General features: G+C 50.9%; 1 protein-coding gene across 1 annotated transcript; it reads right to left on the reverse strand.

The window, feature by feature from the left end:
* Nucleotides 1–14524: 14524 nt before the first annotated feature.
* On the reverse strand, nucleotides 14525–17093 carry LOC123116870 (mitochondrial amidoxime reducing component 2). The gene is made up of 8 exons (XM_044537754.1): nucleotides 16811–17093; nucleotides 16554–16703; nucleotides 15865–16041; nucleotides 15648–15736; nucleotides 15471–15535; nucleotides 15240–15342; nucleotides 14947–15057; nucleotides 14525–14862 (listed from the first exon to the last, which is right to left on the reverse strand). Exons 1-8 carry the CDS (start codon nucleotides 16968–16970, stop codon nucleotides 14734–14736), a joined length of 984 nt encoding a protein of 327 aa, XP_044393689.1. The 5' UTR covers nucleotides 16971–17093; the 3' UTR covers nucleotides 14525–14733.
* Between the last annotated feature and the right edge of the window lie 211 nt (nucleotides 17094–17304).

Below are 17304 nucleotides of genomic sequence, written 5' to 3' on the forward strand. Positions count from 1 at the left end.
GGGAAGTAACAGCCCTACGTCTCGGTGCCCGGAGGCGGTCGATTGGATTATATGTGTAGTATTACAGGGGGTGCGAACCCTTGTCCTAGAGGAGGGGGTGGCTTATATAGAGTGCGTCAGGACCCCAGCCAACCTCCATTACAAGGGGCTTAATGTACATAAAGTAAGGGCGTTACTGGTAACGGTAGTCTTAAATACTCTTAATGCTCATGAAGACTAAGGAGTGAATGCCCGGCCGTTGCGTGCTCTTCCGACTCCTGGTCCTCGATATAGTCGAGTGACCTCCCATATGGTCGAGTGACGGTGGGGGATGTGGTCGAGTGATTCGGTCGTCGAGTGGATTCTTGGTCTTTTTATCTTCTGGGGTAGTGACCTTGGGTAGGACGTATAGGTCAGGCCTATGACCCTACCCCAGGTCTGTATCCTCATTAGTAGCCCCCGAATGGATTAAGGTGCGAGTGCAAAGTAGGACAAAGTTGGACCTGTTCTGAGCTTTGTGCCTTCGCGAGTGTTTCCTGAACGCCCGCATTGGTACTTCAGTGTTGATTCAGTCGCCTTGATCCATTCAGAGAACTATCGATTAAAATGGTGACCTTATGCGTCGAGTGCTGTGTTGAAGCGCGGGATCTTGGGCGCGATTGTCTGTGGTGAATCCCGGATTTCGTGGGATACGAAATTTCTGGGAAGCGCGCGGGCCGGAGAGCGCTGAAAGGGGCGGTCCGGATAAGTAGCGATGCCTCGATCCCCGCACCGCCTTTTTCGCCACGTACGCTGCACGCAACTGTAGCAGGATTTGATGGGATTGCTCGGCCCCACGCGTCAGTCACTCAGAAGTGACCCTTTATAAGGCGACGAGCTGGGGCGCTTGCACTGTGCACGCCTACTTCTTCCTCTTTCTTCTCTGTTTCTCTGCCACATCTAGCGCCTCCGCTCCCGACACTGCTGCTCCCTCACCATGGTGAAGGACAAGATGGCGGCGCTAGAGCGCGCTAAGAAGGCGACGGGGGCGGCGAAGGGCAAGAAGCAGGGCCACGGATCGTCGTCGCGTGCGGGGCTGCCGCCGGGCTGGATCCAAGGCGATTGGATCCGGTCTTCGGTCCGGCAGGAGGATTTGGCTGAACTGGAGGAGTCCGGGCTGATTGCCAAGGGAGCGGCGAGGCTGCCAGAGGGGGAGACTGAACCGCAACCTCGACCGGGTGAGTGTGTCCTGCTTGCCACTCACGTCGACCGGGGTTTCTCGCTCCCCCCGCACCCTTTCTTTCGTGGGTTTTTGAACTTCTTTGGTGCACAGCTCCACCACTTTTCCCCCAACACCATCACATACCTAGCCGCATTTGTGTCGATGTGCGAGAACTTCTTAGGGTGTCGACCACACTGGGGTCTCTTCAAACACATTTTCACCATTCGTTCCCAGTCAGTAAAAAGGCGAAGTCGAGTGACTCGAAAACCCATGTTATCCAGATGTGCGGGGGTCTAGGTATCCAAAAGAGGAATAGGAGTGCTTTCCCTGCTGTGACCCTTCCTGAATCTATTAGGGGTTGGCAGTCGTCCTGGTTCTATTGCCAGGACGTTGCGGCTCCAGGTCAGTCGATCGGTCTTCCTCCTTTTTCATTCGACCGTGTCCAGACTCCTGCTCCACTGAAAGTTACTACTGCTGAGACCATGGAGACGAGGATGTTGGTGGGCCGAGTGGTCCAGCTCATCAATGATGGCGTTAATGGCTTGGACTTGCTGGAAGTGTTCCTCAGTCGACGCATCCAGCCTCTCCAGGCCAGTGATCACCCGATGTGGTTGTATTCCGGACCGGATGACACCGCTTGGGTCCATCCAGAAGAAGTGCTGCTCGAAACCGTAGCCTTGTGGCTGAAGGGTATCACGGGCAACCAAGACAACCCTAGAGGATCCAGGAGAGTCGTCCCTTTCAGTGATGGCAACCCACCCGACAAGGTACATTCTCTGTTCCGACTATTTTTCGCTCGCGTTCCGACTGTACTTGTTGTTGGATGACTCTTGCTTCGATCGATTTGCTTTGCAGGTATTCACTAAGATGCACTCAATTCCCAACGGCGAACATGCTTTGGTGCAGGACCAGGAGGGGGAGGACAGTGCGGAGGAGAGTGACGAGTGGGAGTCCCCAGGAGAAGAGGAGGAGGAGGAGAGCGAAGAGTCGGACGAGGAGGAACAGTTCGACTCGCCGCCGCGCTCTAAACGTAGATCCAAACAGCAATATGACCCGTCTGGCGGGCATGGGAAAAGCATGGCTTCGAGTGCCACTACCCAGAAGCGCACTCGGACGTCGACTCCGGAGCCTACGGAGAAGGTGGCCAAGCAGCCTAAGGTTGCTCCTCCCAAGGCCCAAAAGACACTGCCATAGATCAAGATGGGCGTCCCTGTCGCTTCAGGGTGAGCATCTCGCTTGTGTTTTTGTAAGTCGACTGAAGACTTTCTTGTTCTGACTCACTAACTCATGTGTCTTTCTAGCCCCACCTCTGCTGCCATTGACATGGACATTGACAAGGCGCCAGGAGACGAAGAAGCCACCTCACGAGTCGGTAAGTCTGATCGGCCAAGCTTCGTTGAATCGTGTAGACTGTCAATAGATAGGGTTTCTAACATTTTCTCCTTTTCTGTAGTTCCGCAAGAAGTTGTTGTGCTCCCTGATGACGAAGAAGAAGTGCCTCTACAGGAGAGGAAGAGGAGGAGTGGGAGTGCCGGCAGGAGGAGGCTTGAGGTTCAAATTCCTCAGTCGACGCCGACGCTCGAGGCGGTGGTCGAACGCTCCGGAGAGCATGTTCGGACCAGTGTCACGTTCGCCAGCCCGCTAACGACTGATTGTCCGGCGGGCTCGACCACACCGACTCCCGCTGCTCCAGTGCAGCTCCACGCCTCTGACCCAGCAACTACCTCGGCTGCTCTGCAGCCATCACTTTTTGCTGTGTATCAGACTTCGGATAACTCGCCGAGTGCCGCTAGGGAAGCTCTGCGCCAGGTGAACCTTGTCATGGAGCAGGTGAAGGTGGTGCACGAGGCCAGCCAAGTGGCTTACAACGCCAGTACTGCCCTTCAGGACAATGTTCAGGTCAGCAAGACTCTGACTGAACTTTCGAATGTTATCTTGTATCTGATCACCCACTAGGGTGTTTCTTTGCTTAGAGCTTTGAAAATTTTCCATTGCACTCGACTTGAGTAGAATCTTAGTAGACTGTCCGAACTCACGCTGGGCAGACCCTGCTGAGTATTGATCTGAACCAGTGGGGGCACGCTAAGTGCACCCACTGGGTGTAGTCCCCGAGACCGCGGTTGACTGCTGGCAGTCGACTTAGGTCTTAGAATGTATATCTCTTTCTTTTTCTTTGGGCAACTCTCCCCGAGTATTGATTTGATCCAGTGGGGGCACGCTAAGTGCACCCACTGGGTGTAGTCCCCGAGACTGCTGTTGAATATTTGATTTGGCAGTAGTCTTTGAGTAATTCTTCTCCTTCATTGTCGCTTATATCTGTCGACTGACATGTATGTCTTTCTGTCTGCAGAGGTCTTGTGATCTTGGAGCTCGGCTCACCGAATTAAAGAAGAAGCATATCAGTGTTGAACTTGACCTCGAACTTGCGAAGAAGAATCTGAAGACTGCTCAAGAAGAAACGGCCATCATGGGAGGTAATCACTCAGCCATTTTGTCTGCTCTGTAGCTTCACACTTCGCACTGGTTTTTCTTTCAGTCTCTTTGAACTGAGTGATTTCACACAAACAGATGTGCATAGTGAAAATCGCCAACTTTAGTCTCGTCTGAAGAGTGTTGTTCTTTAGAGAGGATGAAGGAAGCTTTGGAGCAGAAGGATCTGGATCTGACAGCTGCTCAGAAGGAAGCACGTGAGAAGACGAAGCTGGTGGACCAGAAGCTGGCTTCAGTCGGCAAGTTGGAGGACGAGAACGTGAAATTGAAGACGGCCGTCTCGGACGCCAATCGTGAAGTCGAACAACTGAGGAAGGACAATGAGAATCTGACCGCTGAAGTTGATGGTCTCATGACCAAGACGGGCAAGCTAGAGTCTCATTTGCAACAACTTGCGGCGAAGCTTGTCTTGAAGCTTGAAGGTATGACTGTTCAGTTAGATAACTGTCGTCAACTGAGATTTGCAATACTGTCAACTCATTGTTTGTTGTGATGGAACAGAACTCTGTCAGGACTTTGAAGCTGAAACTGGACGGGCCGAGACAGGTCTCGACCCTATCAACTGTCCCATGAAAGATGAAGTTGCGATGAACTTGCTCCGACTGGAATGATGCTTGGACGGTGCAGTCGACTAGCTAGCTCGGCTGAAGGCCGCGATGGCCCGAGTGGACGCCGAACTCTGGCCTCAGGCAGAACTTCCTCAAAGTCTCGAGTCGCTGATGACTCGACTCAACCAAATCCCTGACCGAGTGCAAGAGTGGAAGAAGTCTTCTGCCCGCTGTGGAGCTGACGTCACCTTGTCCCTGGTCCGCATGAACTGCAAGGAGGCCAAAGAAGAGAAGCTGGCGGCTCTCAAGGTGGCGAATACTAAGAAGCACTCTTTCCAAGACTTCATGGACACCTTCCTCGAGGCAGCCACTCGCATTGCCGACAGCGTCGATCTCGACAGCTTCCGCGATCCGGCCAGTCCTTCTCCCACCGAGTGATTAAAAAAACATCATGCCTCACCTTTATTTGCCTCGAGATGCCGAGTGATTTTGTAACCATTAAAACTCCTCCGGGTCTGGTGCCCGAGTACTTTTAATCTGCGGTTATGGAACTCTGGATTTATCTTTGAATATATTGGGTTTATCTTTGAGTGAAGTCTGCTCTTTACTTGGGTCGGTTTTGTCATCACTTGCTGCAGGTGCTGAAGAAGGGTCAACAATTGACCTGTTGACGAGCCTGTGGTAGCATTGATCAGCTCATCAACGAGGTACTCAGCAATGGTCTTGATGTTCCTATCATCAGGGAGGGGCCAATCGTTGGGTTCACACAATCTCGTCCTTCTTCTTGACGGTGCATCACCCGGGTGGGGGGGGGAGGGGTGTGGGCAACCCGCGGCCTCACTCACCACTCGGTGGGATTTTTCAAACTTAGGCGAGCACTGGGCTGTAGCTAAGTCCCCCGAGAGGGAGGGTCGCTCATCACTCGGTAGGATTTTTCAAACTTAGGCGAGCACTGGGCTGCAACTAAGCCTCCCGAGTGGGAGGGTCGCTCACCACTCGGTGGGATTTTTCAAACTTAGGCGAGCACTGGGCTGCAGCTAAGCCCCTGAGTGGGAGGCAGACTCACCACTCGGTAGGATTTTTCAAACTTAGGCGAGCACTAGGCTGCAGCTAAGCCCCCGAGTGGGAGGCGGACTCACCACTCGGTAGGATTTTTATAACTTCATCTTAGGCGAAACAGATTCACAGCTAAGGCAACACATACAAAAGAAATAAACAACAATCATTCAGAAGACTATAAAATTATGTCTTTTGATAATCAAACTAGGAGGTACTTCTTATTACATCAGTCTAAGTACTTAAGAGTAAAAAGGGCAGAGCAGTTTTGCATTCCAGGCGTGTGGTTCATCTTTGTTGTGCTCGACCTTGAAGAGACGGTATGCCCCATTATGGAGCACCTTGGTAACGACGAAAGGGCCTTCCCAAGCGGGGGCGAGCTTGTGTGGCTTCTGTTGATCAACTCGGAGGACCAAGTCCCCTTCCTGGAATGCACGGCCCCTTATGTTCCTGGCATGGAATCGACGTAAGTCTTGATGATAAATGGTCGACCGGATCAAGGCCATCTCTCTTTCCTCCTCCAGGAGGTCGACTGCATCTTGTCAAGCTCGCTCTGCTTCTTCTTCTGAGAAGAGTTCGACTCGGGGAGCATTGTGGAGCAAATCGCTCGGCAAAACGGCTTTGGCTCCGTAGACTAAAAATAATGGAGTCTGTCCAGTCGACCGATTGGGGGTTGTCCTCAGCCCCCAAAGCACCGATGGGAGCTCATCGAGCCAAGCCCCTGCCGCATGCTTGAGGTCACGCATTAACCGGGGCTTCAGTCCTTTGAGAATAAATCCATTCGCTCGCTCAGCCTGCCCATTCGACTGGGGATGGGCGACCAAAGCGTAATCGACCCTCGTGCCTTGGGAAGCACAAAAGGATCTGAACTCATCAGAGTCGAAGTTTGATCCGTTATCAGTGATGATGCTGTGCGGTACGCCATATCTGAATATCAACTCTTAATGAAGCTCACAGCAGTGCTTGCTTCAAGGTTTTTAATAGGCTTGGCCTCGATCCACTTGGTAAACTTGTCGACTGCTACCAGTACGTGGGTAAATCCGCTCCTGCCGGTCCTCAAAGGTCCAACCATGTCCAATCCCCAAACAACAAAAGGCCAGACGAGTGGAATAGTGTTCAGAGCTGATGCAGGTTTGTGGGACATGTTGGAATAAAACTGACAACCTTCACACTTGTCCACTATTTCCTTTGCCATCTCGTTGGCGTGCGACCAGTAAAACCCGGCTCGGTATGCTTTGGCCACGATGGTCCAAGAGGACGCATGGTGACCACAGGTCCCCGAGTGAATATCATTGAGGATCATCCGTCCTTCTTCTGGCATGATGCACTTCTGCAGACCCCAGTTACACTTTCTCTGAACAACTGTCCTTTTATCACAGTAAAGGCTTTAGACCGTCGGACGATCTGCCGAGCTTCTTCTTCATCCTCTGGGAGTTCCTTCCTAAGAATGTATGCAATGTATGGCACTATCCAGTCGGGAGTGATGACCAAAACCTCCATGACTAAGTCGACCACGGCTGGGATTTCGACTTCAGTCGGATCTGTGGCACTCTTGGGCTGCGGTGACTCTTCGGTGGAAGGATCTTCCTGAAATGAAGGTGAATGAATATGTTCCAGAAACACATTTCAGGGAATGGCCTCTCTCTTTGAACCTATCTTGGCCAACTCGTCTGCAGCTTGATTTTTCAATCGGGGTATATGGTGGATCTCCAAACCTTCAAACCTCTTCTCCATCTTTCTCACTGCATTGCAATAACCGGTCATGGCTGGGCTCCTGACATCCCATTCCTTCATCACTTGGTTAACCGTCAAATCTGAGTCGCCATAGACCACAAGGCGACGGACACCGAGCGAAATGGCCATAGGCAACCCGTATAGAAGTGCTTCATATTCGGCTTCATTATTGGAGGAACCAAAATGAATCTGGAGAACATAACTAAGCCTGTCTCCGCGGGGGGATACCAAAACTACTCCAGCGCCTTAACCATTCAACATCTTTGAGCCATCAAAGAACATAGTCCAATGCTCCGAGTGAACTTGAGTCGGCAATTGCTGCTCAAGCCACTCGGCAAGGAAATCTGCAATTGCTTGGGACTTGATAGCCTTCTTTGCCTCGAACTTGATATCTAATGGAAGGAGTTCAATCGCCCATTTTGCCTCTCGACCAGTTGCGTCTCTGTTATTCAGAATTTCAGATAGTGGTGCGTCGCTGACGACTGTAATGGAGTGGTCAGGGAAATAATGCGCAACCTTCTTCATGGTCATGTATATTCCATAGACAAGCTTCTGATAATGTGGGTATTGTTGCTTGGATGGAGTCAAAACTTCAGAGAGATAATATACTGGGCGTTGAACCTTGTAAGCTTTTCCTTCTTATTCTCGCTCGACCGTGAGTACTATGCTGACAACTTGTCCAGTGGCTGCAATGTAAAGCAGTAAAGTCTCTTTGCTGATTGGCGCAGCGAGCACCGGCTGGGTGAAAAGCAGGGTTTTGAGCTCTGCAAACACTGCATCAGCTTCATCAGTCCACTCGAACTTATTAGACTTCTTCATCAGTGGGTAAAGAGGCAAGGCCTTTTCACCGAGACGAGAAATGAATCGACTCAGGGCGGCCAGACAACCAGTCAGCTTCTGAACGTCATGCACTCGCACGGGGCGTTTCATCGGAGGATTGTATCGACCTTTTCTAGATTGGCGTCGATCCCTCAATCGAAAACGAGAAAACCGAGTAACTTTCCTCCTAGAACTCCGAATGTGCACTTTGACGGATTAAGCTTGATATCATATCTCCTCAGGTTGGCAAAGGTTTCTGCAAGGTCGGTCAATAGGTCGGAACCTTTGCGAGACTTGACCACAATGTCATCCATGTAAGCTTCCACATTCCGACTGATTTGAGTGAGCAGGCACTTCTGAATCATTCTCATGAATGTGGCTCCGGCATTTTTCAGACCAAATGGCATGGTGACATAGCAAAAGCACCCAAATGGGGTGATGAAGGCTGTTTTTATTTCATCGGGACCATATAGTCGGATCTGATGGTATCCGGAATACGCATCTAAGAAAGACAAGCGCTCACACCCCGCAGTCGAGTCAACAATCTGATCGATGCGAGGGAGAGGGAAGTGATCTCTCGGGCAGGCCCGATTGATATGCTTGAAATCAATGCACATACGAAGTGAATCATCCTTCTTAGGAACCATAACTACATTGGCTAACCACTCGGAGTGGTAGATTTCACGGATGAACTCTGCTGCCAATAGTCGAGCCACTTCTTCGCCAATTGCTTTCCTCTTCTGCACGGCGGACCGCCGAAGGTGCTCTTTGACGGGCTTTACTTTGGGGTCGACATGCAAACGGTGCTCGGCCAGTCCCCTGGGTACACCTGGCATGTCAGAAGGTTTCCATGCAAAGATTTCCCAGTTCTCATGGAGGAACTGAACGAGCGCTTCTTCCTATTTGCTATCGAGCGTCGTTGATATATGAGTCGGTGCAGCATTGGGATCCGTCGGGTGAATATGAACTGGCTTCATCTCACTAGTCGACTAGAATGCGGAATCTATGGCAGGCTTCTTGGCTCGAACCAAATCACTCGGATCTGCATTCTTCTGATATTCTTGGAACTCGACTGCTGCCATCTGTGCGTCGGCAATTTTGGAACCTTTCTGGAAACATTCCTCAGCCTTCTGCCGATTGCTAGTAACCGTGATCACACCTTTGGGGCCAGGCATCTTTAGTTTGAGGTACACATAACATGGTCGAGCCATAAAACATGCATAGGTTGGCCTACCCAGAATGTCATGATAGGCACTCTAGAAATCCACAACCTCAAATGTCAACTTCTCCTTTCGGTAATGCTTGGAGTCACCGAAAACCACGTCAAGGGCGATCTGGCTGAGTGATTCCGCTTTCTTTCCAGGGATTACGCCATGAAAACTCATATTTCTCTCGCTAAGCTTGGACATCGGAATGCCCATCCCCTTCAAGGTCTCAACGTAGAGGATGTTCAGACCACTGCCACCGTCCATCAATACTTTGGTCAGTCGAGTGCCTCCAACCACAAGGTCGAGGACCAGTGCTTGCCTCCCGGGGGTGGCCACACGAGCGGTATGGTCAGACTGGTCGAACGTAATGGCTGTCTGAGACCATCTCAGGTAGGTGGTCATCGCCGCAGGAGCGACCATATTCACCTCCCTTTTGATGACCTTCAATCGACTCTTGCTTTCAACTTCAGCAAATATCATCAGAGTGGAATTGACTTTGGGATAACCATCGTCCTCCTCTTCATCTTCACCTTGGTCCGACTCCTTCTCCTTCTCATTGGGTTGTTTCTCTCGGAACTGCTGGATTAGGAGTCGACACTGCCGAGTGGTATGCTTTGGGTAAATTAGATTACCTTCCTCATCCTTCTTCGTGTGGATGTGGCATGGCAAATCCATCACATCATCCCCTTCTTGATCCTTCACCTTCTTAGGGGGCCAGGGCCCCTTAGGTTTTCCCTTAAACTTTCTTGATTCACTCCCGCAATCTCTCCAGGTGCCGCCGGCTCGGCCTTACACTTCTGTTTCCGACTGGAGTTACCTCCATCGACCTCTTGGCCGACTGGTTTGATCTTCCCGCTACGGAGTCGATCCTCTTCTTCCCCGTTAGCGTACCGGGTGGCTATCTCCATCATTCGAGTCAGAGTCATATCCCCAGTTCGACCGAATTTCAAGACCAACTCCATGTATTTGACGCCTTCCTTGAAAGCACATACAGCTTGATGCTCTGAAACATTCTCGACGGTGTGATGCAAAGTGGACCATCTCTGGATGAACTCCCTCAAAGTCTCATTCGGGTTCTGCACACAATGCAACAACTCGGGCAATCCTGCTGGTCGCTTGCACGTGCCCTCAAAACTTCTCACGAACACTCGAGATAGCTCTTCCCAACTGTGAATACTGCCCGGAGTCAACTGAGTCAGCCACGCTCGGGCCGACCCTTCCAACATAAGAGGGAGATGCTTCATCGCTATCTCGTCGTTACCGCCTCCAATCTGCACAGCCACTCGGTAATCTTCAAGCCAAGTTTCAGGCTTGGATTCACTGGTGAACTTACTGACCCCGGACGCCAACCCGAAGTTGGGAGGTATCACTGCTGCCCTGATGGCTCTGCTAAAACACTCGGGACTAGAAACATGCACTCGGCTGCCACTTGGACGATCTCTGCCAGGGTCTTCTCTGTGTGCTCTGTTCTGGTCGACCAGGCCTTGAACAAGGATAGACCTGGCGTCGAAGCCCGGTTCCCTTGGGTTGACTGAAATCCTGCGCTCACCACTGTGATGGCGCCTGTCATCGTTCCGCCGAGGCACATACGACGCACACCTTGGAGGAGGCGTGGGTCCCTGACGATGATTGTCACGGTCGAGTGGATGATCATACTGCCCACGCCCTTCACGCCGCGGAGGCAATCTTGGGCTATGAGCCGACTGAACCATGTCCACTGCAACGGATCTGCTGTGAATCCTATTCCGCGACTGAGATACTGCTGTATTCTGCTCTCCTGCTGCCCTGAGCAGGGCCTGGATCTGCATCAACCCTCTGCCAGGTTCTGACTGGGAAGGTTGGATCGACTCTGCTATTCGGGCCGCAACTGTGAGATTCTGAATCGGAGTGCGGTATACCATAGGTGGAGGCGGGAAAAGCTGTCGTCGACTAGACTCATGAATCCGCTCCTGGGCGCGCTCGTCGAGAGCACGCTGAAGGTTATCCAGTCGAGTGCGCTCAGCCAAGTTAGCTAGGCGCACCTCCTCCAAGGCCCGAGCCTCGGGGGTTTCTCCAACGATGGGCGTGTGGAGTGCATCCATGTTGCGGCGACGAAGTTCTTCCCTCTGCTGTGAAGAGAGGGGCTCGGGTCGGTATTCCTCATGGACGTGCGATGGATTGCCGCCCCCATCTCCGCCGCCCTCGCGGCGGAAACAGGGCGGGCTGTGAGGCCATCGACCATCAAGACTTCGGCCGCAGGATCGCTGCTATCGCACTCGGATGCGGTCTCCGCGGAGCCAGTCGACAGATCGAACAGGCCGTGGAGAGTTTCGTCGGGCTCGATTGCCGCGATTTGATGGGTGGTCGAATGCCGAGCCACCGCGTGTTTCACCCAGCGCTGAAGCCGCGATCGACCAGACCGCTTGCAACGGCGAACAGCGGGGAGAGAAAACACCATCGGAGCCGACTGATACTGAGTCGACGGCTGCCGAAGAAGGACGCCGCGAACGCACGCGCGGAAGTGCGTCACCCCTCGGACGGGGAGCGCCTCAGCGTCTAGGGGAGCTTCTTGAAGCCACGCGGAGTCGTCGACGATGAAAACGAGCGCGCCGAGACGGATCTCGTGGCCCTCAACCAATTCGCCACCGGAAACCATGATGATGATGATCAGTAAAACTTGCAACTTCACCAACAAGTCGCTAAGACACCCGCCCCATGGTGGGCGCCAACTGTCGTGGTCCTAAGGCTGACAGTAGAAAGGGTGTAGGTATGGAGAGGCAAGATCTTAGCTATGGCGAAGATGTACACACGAGGTTTACGAGTTCAGGCCCTTCTCGGAGGAAGTAACAGCCCTACGTCTTGGTGCCCGGAGGCGGTCGATTGGATTATGTGTGTAGTATTACAGGGGTGCGAACCCTTGCCCCATAGGAGGAGGGTGGCTTATATAGAGTGCGCCAGGACCCCAGCCAACCTCCATTACAAGGGGCTTAATGTACATAAAGTAAGGGCGTTACTGGTAACGGCAGTCTTAAATACTCTTAATGCTCATGAAGACTAAGGAGTGAATGCCTGGCCGTTGCGTGCTGTTCCGACTCCTAGTCCTCGATATAGTCGAGTGACCTCCCATATGGTCGAGTGACGGTGGGGGATGTGGTCGAGTGATTCGGTCGTCGAGTGGATTCTTGGTCTTTTTATCTTCTGGGGTAGTGACCTTGGGTAGGACGTATAGGTTCGGCCTATGACCCTACCCCAGGTCTGTATCCTCATCACCAACCTCCGCCTCCGCCTGAGAAGAGCTGTCCCGCGCTAGCCCAAGACCCAAGCAAAGAGAAATGAGATCTCCGCCCCCACCCACGCCAGCCGGGCTTTGCCTAGCGGTGGCTCACGACAGCGGCGGGGAAGGAGGGCCTGGAGGGGAGGGGCCTGCGGCAACGCACTAGGGTTCGCCATTGTCGCCCGCGGAGGCGACCTGGGGCTAGTTTCTTTTCGTGACAAACTGGCAGAAAATACATCAGTGATGATTATGACTAGTCATCAGTGACTGGTCAAACGGGAATGACACTGCTAAGGAATAACCAACTAAAAAACAATACACGAATTTGCCCAAATCCCGATGGCCTAAGCTATGCCGACGGCCCCCGTTGGCATATATGGAGGTATCCCGACGGCCTAGGGCAAGCCGTCGACGTAGCAAAGCCATCGACATACCTCAACCTATGCCGATGGGAGCCGTCGGCATAGCTCAACGTCGGTAGTACTGGCTCTATGCCCGCGGTGGCCGTCAGCATAGATGGGCCGTCGGCATATATGTGGGCCCGGATACCCGGTGGGCGACGGGCATTTGACGGCGTCATATCTACGCTGACGACACTAGCAGGGGCCGTCGGCATAGGGAGTGGCCCACGTCATCGATCCGGGGGACGCGACACGCCATCGTCGGTCCATGGAGTGACATAGATATGTCGACAGGGTCCCCATCGGCATAGGCCTGACCCATGTCATCGATCTGCGGGCTCTGCCATGGCATCGATCTGAAGCCCTCATAGAACCGGGAGCATAGCTATGCCAATGGCCTTCCGTCGGCATAGATTTGTGTTATTTTTTCTATTTTTCTATTTTTCTATTTTCTCTTTTTTATAAACTAATTTGATTAACTTAAATGTGCCTCATCTAAACAAAAACATACCTAAATTATATATCGACTGACCCTCCTCCCGGACATCACTGCCGCCGTCTCACAGAGGGGGAAAACGGCCACGTCGGGCCGACAAGCACTATTGCAGGATGCTGCTAACGCGACACTACGATCAAAGACCCTTTGACGAAACTGTGTGCGATGCATTAATCGCAAACGGTGGTGTAAAAAAACCGTCAAAAAAGATGCAAAATATTTGCGATGACGGATGCATCAAACACAGTTCAGATTTTAGTTCTGTGTGTGATGTAGGGCATACGGTTCAGTACAATTAACTGTTTGCGATGAGGAGCAACAAAAGAAACGGGTAGCCAGATGAAGGTGTGTGCGATATACAACATACGGTTCACTAGGATGAACTATTTGTTATTAGGCAACACAAAAGAAATGGTCAGCCAGATCAAGGTGTATGCGATATACGGCATGCGGTTCACTCGGATGAACTGTTTGGGTTGAGATAAGAGAACATAAACGGTTCAATATAATAAGATGTGTGTGATACGTGGCAAACCGGTCTGTAATCAGAAATGTGTGCGAAGACCGATAATAACACAGACGATTGCTGCTAATAAGACATGTGTGTTGTGCGATGGGATTGCATACAGAACAACAACAACAACAACACACACACACACACACACACTTATAAGGACATGGTTGCATAACCAAATTAAACATCCACTTATATAGGTGGCTACTACAACCATGGTTGTGTGGACGACAAGGTGTGTAATGGCGGGAGGCTCAGGCCTGCTCTTGCAGTACCCAGATCTGGGGTGACAAGTTGGCCATCATTGAGGTGGTGGCTGGGACTCCTCTGGATGGTGTAGGTGAGTGTCCAAGTGAAAGTTTCATACTTCTGGCGCCGGTGACCCGTGGGCGCGCTTGCTTCTTGAAGACGTCGTCGTGGATCTCGTCCTTGTGCCAGGGCTTCAGGTGAAAACCTTTGTCTGTCTTCAGATTCGGCAGCGGCGACTGTTCGCGCCGTCACCCTCCTGGGGGCGTTGTCATGGAGCTCAGGAGTTTTTGGTCGGGCCTTGGCAATGTGTTTGGCTTGTTCTAGGTTCTTGTTGTATCTTTTGATCTGCTTTGTAAAGGGGCCTTCCCACCATATTGTACCTTTCGGTCCTGTACTTTGGTTCGTTGCTTTACTTATAAAGTGGGGCGAAAGTCTATTTCGAGATGTCTCCGACAAAGGATTTGCTAATGAACATCAGTGAGTGACTACATTCTACTGTTTGGCCGATCAATGGGCTAAAGAACCAGATGACGATATTGTTTGAGATGGAGAGCATGACGATCACGCTCGTCAAGATTTTATTGCTAAGCTGATTTACTTTATTGCAAAGTTGAATTTACGTAGAGTGTGCACAAATTCAACCAACAAGTCGTCTCTTCGAAACACACATAAAACATACTCCCTCTGTCCCAAAAATGTCTCAACTTTTAGTAACATTAGTATTAAAGTTGAGACACTTGTTTTGGGACGGAGGGAGTATATGGTAGGTGCTACCATGCCCTTGCTCAGGCAGGAACTTCGTCGGATGAAGGGTACGTCTGAAGAACATAAACCGGGTCGCCGACCTTGACGATCCTCCCTTTTCCCTTTGCTGATACCGATTCCTTGCAGACCAGATATTGCCCAAAGTACACCTGCAAAACAAGATAAAAATGCAAGCAGTAAATGGCTTGTTCTACTGCCAAAAGTAGAATAGGTTGAAAGAGACAATTAACTACCTTGTGTTTATTCTTGTGGCTCGGACAGATCACTTCACCGGACCGGAATGTCAGCATAGTTTCTGTTGGTTCGGTGCCAAGTATTCCATTCTCTTGATTAACGGCTGGTACCTGAATCAGCAAACAGAGAAACTAATCATATGGTATACTCCTATTTATATTGTCCGGTGTGAATGTTTAGTGTAAACATCATATATTACTGAATTATGGTGGTGCAAGGTTTATATGAAACAAACGAACACGCCTCTTGGTACTTTGCATGTCAACCACAGAAACAGTTCTTGAAATTTTACCTTGCAACGGTCGCATAACTTCACCCCGTCAAATGTCAGCTTGTTTATCTTTATGGTTTTCCACATATCCTCCGAGTATGGGTGGCATCCATCAACTAAAATACTGTCAAAGCAAACCATTGTTTGTAAGAACGCAAAAGGTAGGTGAATATTAAGCAACCTGGTATCACAATTTTTAATACATAAGCCCCCGGCAAAAAGGTTATTCGGAAAATACAGTGTGCTGCTTACTTTGGTCTGAAGCGATTGATTGGTACAGGTTCCTTAAGAACCTCATTTAGTGCATCCAGTGAGCCCTACAAATTATTTGAACTGTCAGCTTGAGCTTAGTGTTTAGCAGCAGTGCACATAGCCTTCATAATTCATACATAGGCAAACAGTCTGAGCTGTGAAGTATGAAGGTACTACCTGGGAGGCCATGAGGAAAGGGAAGACATCCGTAAACTTGAGCTTGTAACCTTGAGCATACTCAGGATCAGTCGGCCTGATTTCAGAGTCTGCCAAAAACATAAACAGACATCCTTCATAAGTATCAGAGATGATCTCATCAACAGAACATTTTCTGCACAAATAGACAGGCATCCAAGGCATTTTTGTGTGACTAAGAACACCACAAGGTATGCACCTTCTTTAAACCGCACGAGTCGGCTCAGCTTCCCTAAATAAGCGGAGAGCCATTCGGCTGCTTCAGCTCCTTCATCATAGGCAGAACCAGACCACTCCCACACGGAGACATCATCGAGCGTGGCACGCTCCGCAGCAAGAGGGACCTTCAGCGTGTCCATTCCAGGTGCTCTTATAACTGCAATCAGCAGAGGATCAAATAAAATTTATCTTTAGGAGAGTTCCTCTGAACCATAAAAAGAAAATGATAATGACACAAGGATTTTCCCCTGAAACATAAAAAAGGAAGCGGCATCACAAGTTACAATGTATCAAATCAAAGAGCATAAAAATGCAGGAAACCAATTTTATGAGCAGAAAAACACAATTACTTTTGATCAAATCTACTAGTGTCAGTGTATTGCTTGTTCAAACGACAAGCAGTGTTGTATTCAGCAAATCATGGAGACAGAACATTTTGCAGGAATCTAAGTTAGTCCGAACAAACTGTCTGTTAAAACAAAACAGAGAGATGCTGGCCAAGCTTTCTCTGATGAAGTTCCATTGAGGTGTAACTACACGCCTTAACTCCGAAAATATTTAACTAGGACGAAAAAGGGAGCATATCTTGTGAACAAAAAATACTACTAGTAAAAATACTGACAAAGCATATCATATATACTCCTGCAGTAATAAATCAGCTACTAATACCCAAGCAGGAGTCGGGGGTGGGCTGCCAGTCCTCGTCGAAGGCCGCCGGCGGCAACTCCACCTCAACCAGCGCCATCTTGGGCTCCACCCTCTGCGTGAGCGCCCTGCCCTTGGCGTTCACCACCAGCCACTGCCGATCCCACCTGAACCCTGCAGTGCAGTCCATCAGAGCCATCAGATCAGAGCTGAACACGACGCAGGACAGGGGGACACGAAGAAAATGATTGGTTTCAGTGAAGCTGGGGGACACACAGTACCGGTGGAGGTGACGGGTGCCTGAGGCACGGAGACGCCCCTGCAGGACTTGACGGGGTATATGAGGATGGACGCCACCGTCGCCGCCGGCTCTCCCGACGGTTCCTGGCCGCCGCCGCCGCCGCCGAGGAGGGAGGAGAGGAAGGACGCCGCCTGCTCCATGGATCGATCGCCGCGCAGAAGCACGCGAGGAGGGAGTGAGGAAGAAGAGAGTGCAGTGTGGAGACAGCGAGAAGCGCAGCTCGCGACTTTCTCTCGGCGCCTTATCTCACCGCCTAGCGGCTTGCGCGGCGCGCCATTCGGTCCGTTTTGGCACGCAGCGTCGGCTGTTTTCTTGAAAAATAAACGAACGCCGCTTTCCTTTCTCATCCCCACACGAGCTGAGGCCAGTGGAGTGGAGTGGGTAGCTAGTAGTTTGCCTTTTTGCCTCGGGTGGTAATTGCAGGTCAACGACGCATAGACGATCTCCAAAAATCTACCACTCATGATACATTTA

Source organism: Triticum aestivum, chromosome 5B (genome assembly GCF_018294505.1).
Source record: "Triticum aestivum cultivar Chinese Spring chromosome 5B, IWGSC CS RefSeq v2.1, whole genome shotgun sequence".
NCBI lineage: Eukaryota > Viridiplantae > Streptophyta > Magnoliopsida > Poales > Poaceae > Triticum > Triticum aestivum.

Coding starts and splice junctions, on each gene's coding strand:
- LOC123116870 (XM_044537754.1), bottom strand. CDS start 16,970: ATGGAGCAGGCGGCGTCCTTCCTCTCCTCCCTCCTCGGCGGCGGCGGC. Junction 16,704..16,810: donor GGCACCCGTCACCTCCACCG/GTACTGTGTGTC, acceptor ACTGCACTGCAG/GGTTCAGGTGGGATCGGCAG. Junction 15,343..15,470: donor ATCAATCGCTTCAGACCAAA/GTAAGCAGCACA, acceptor TTGCTTTGACAG/TATTTTAGTTGATGGATGCC.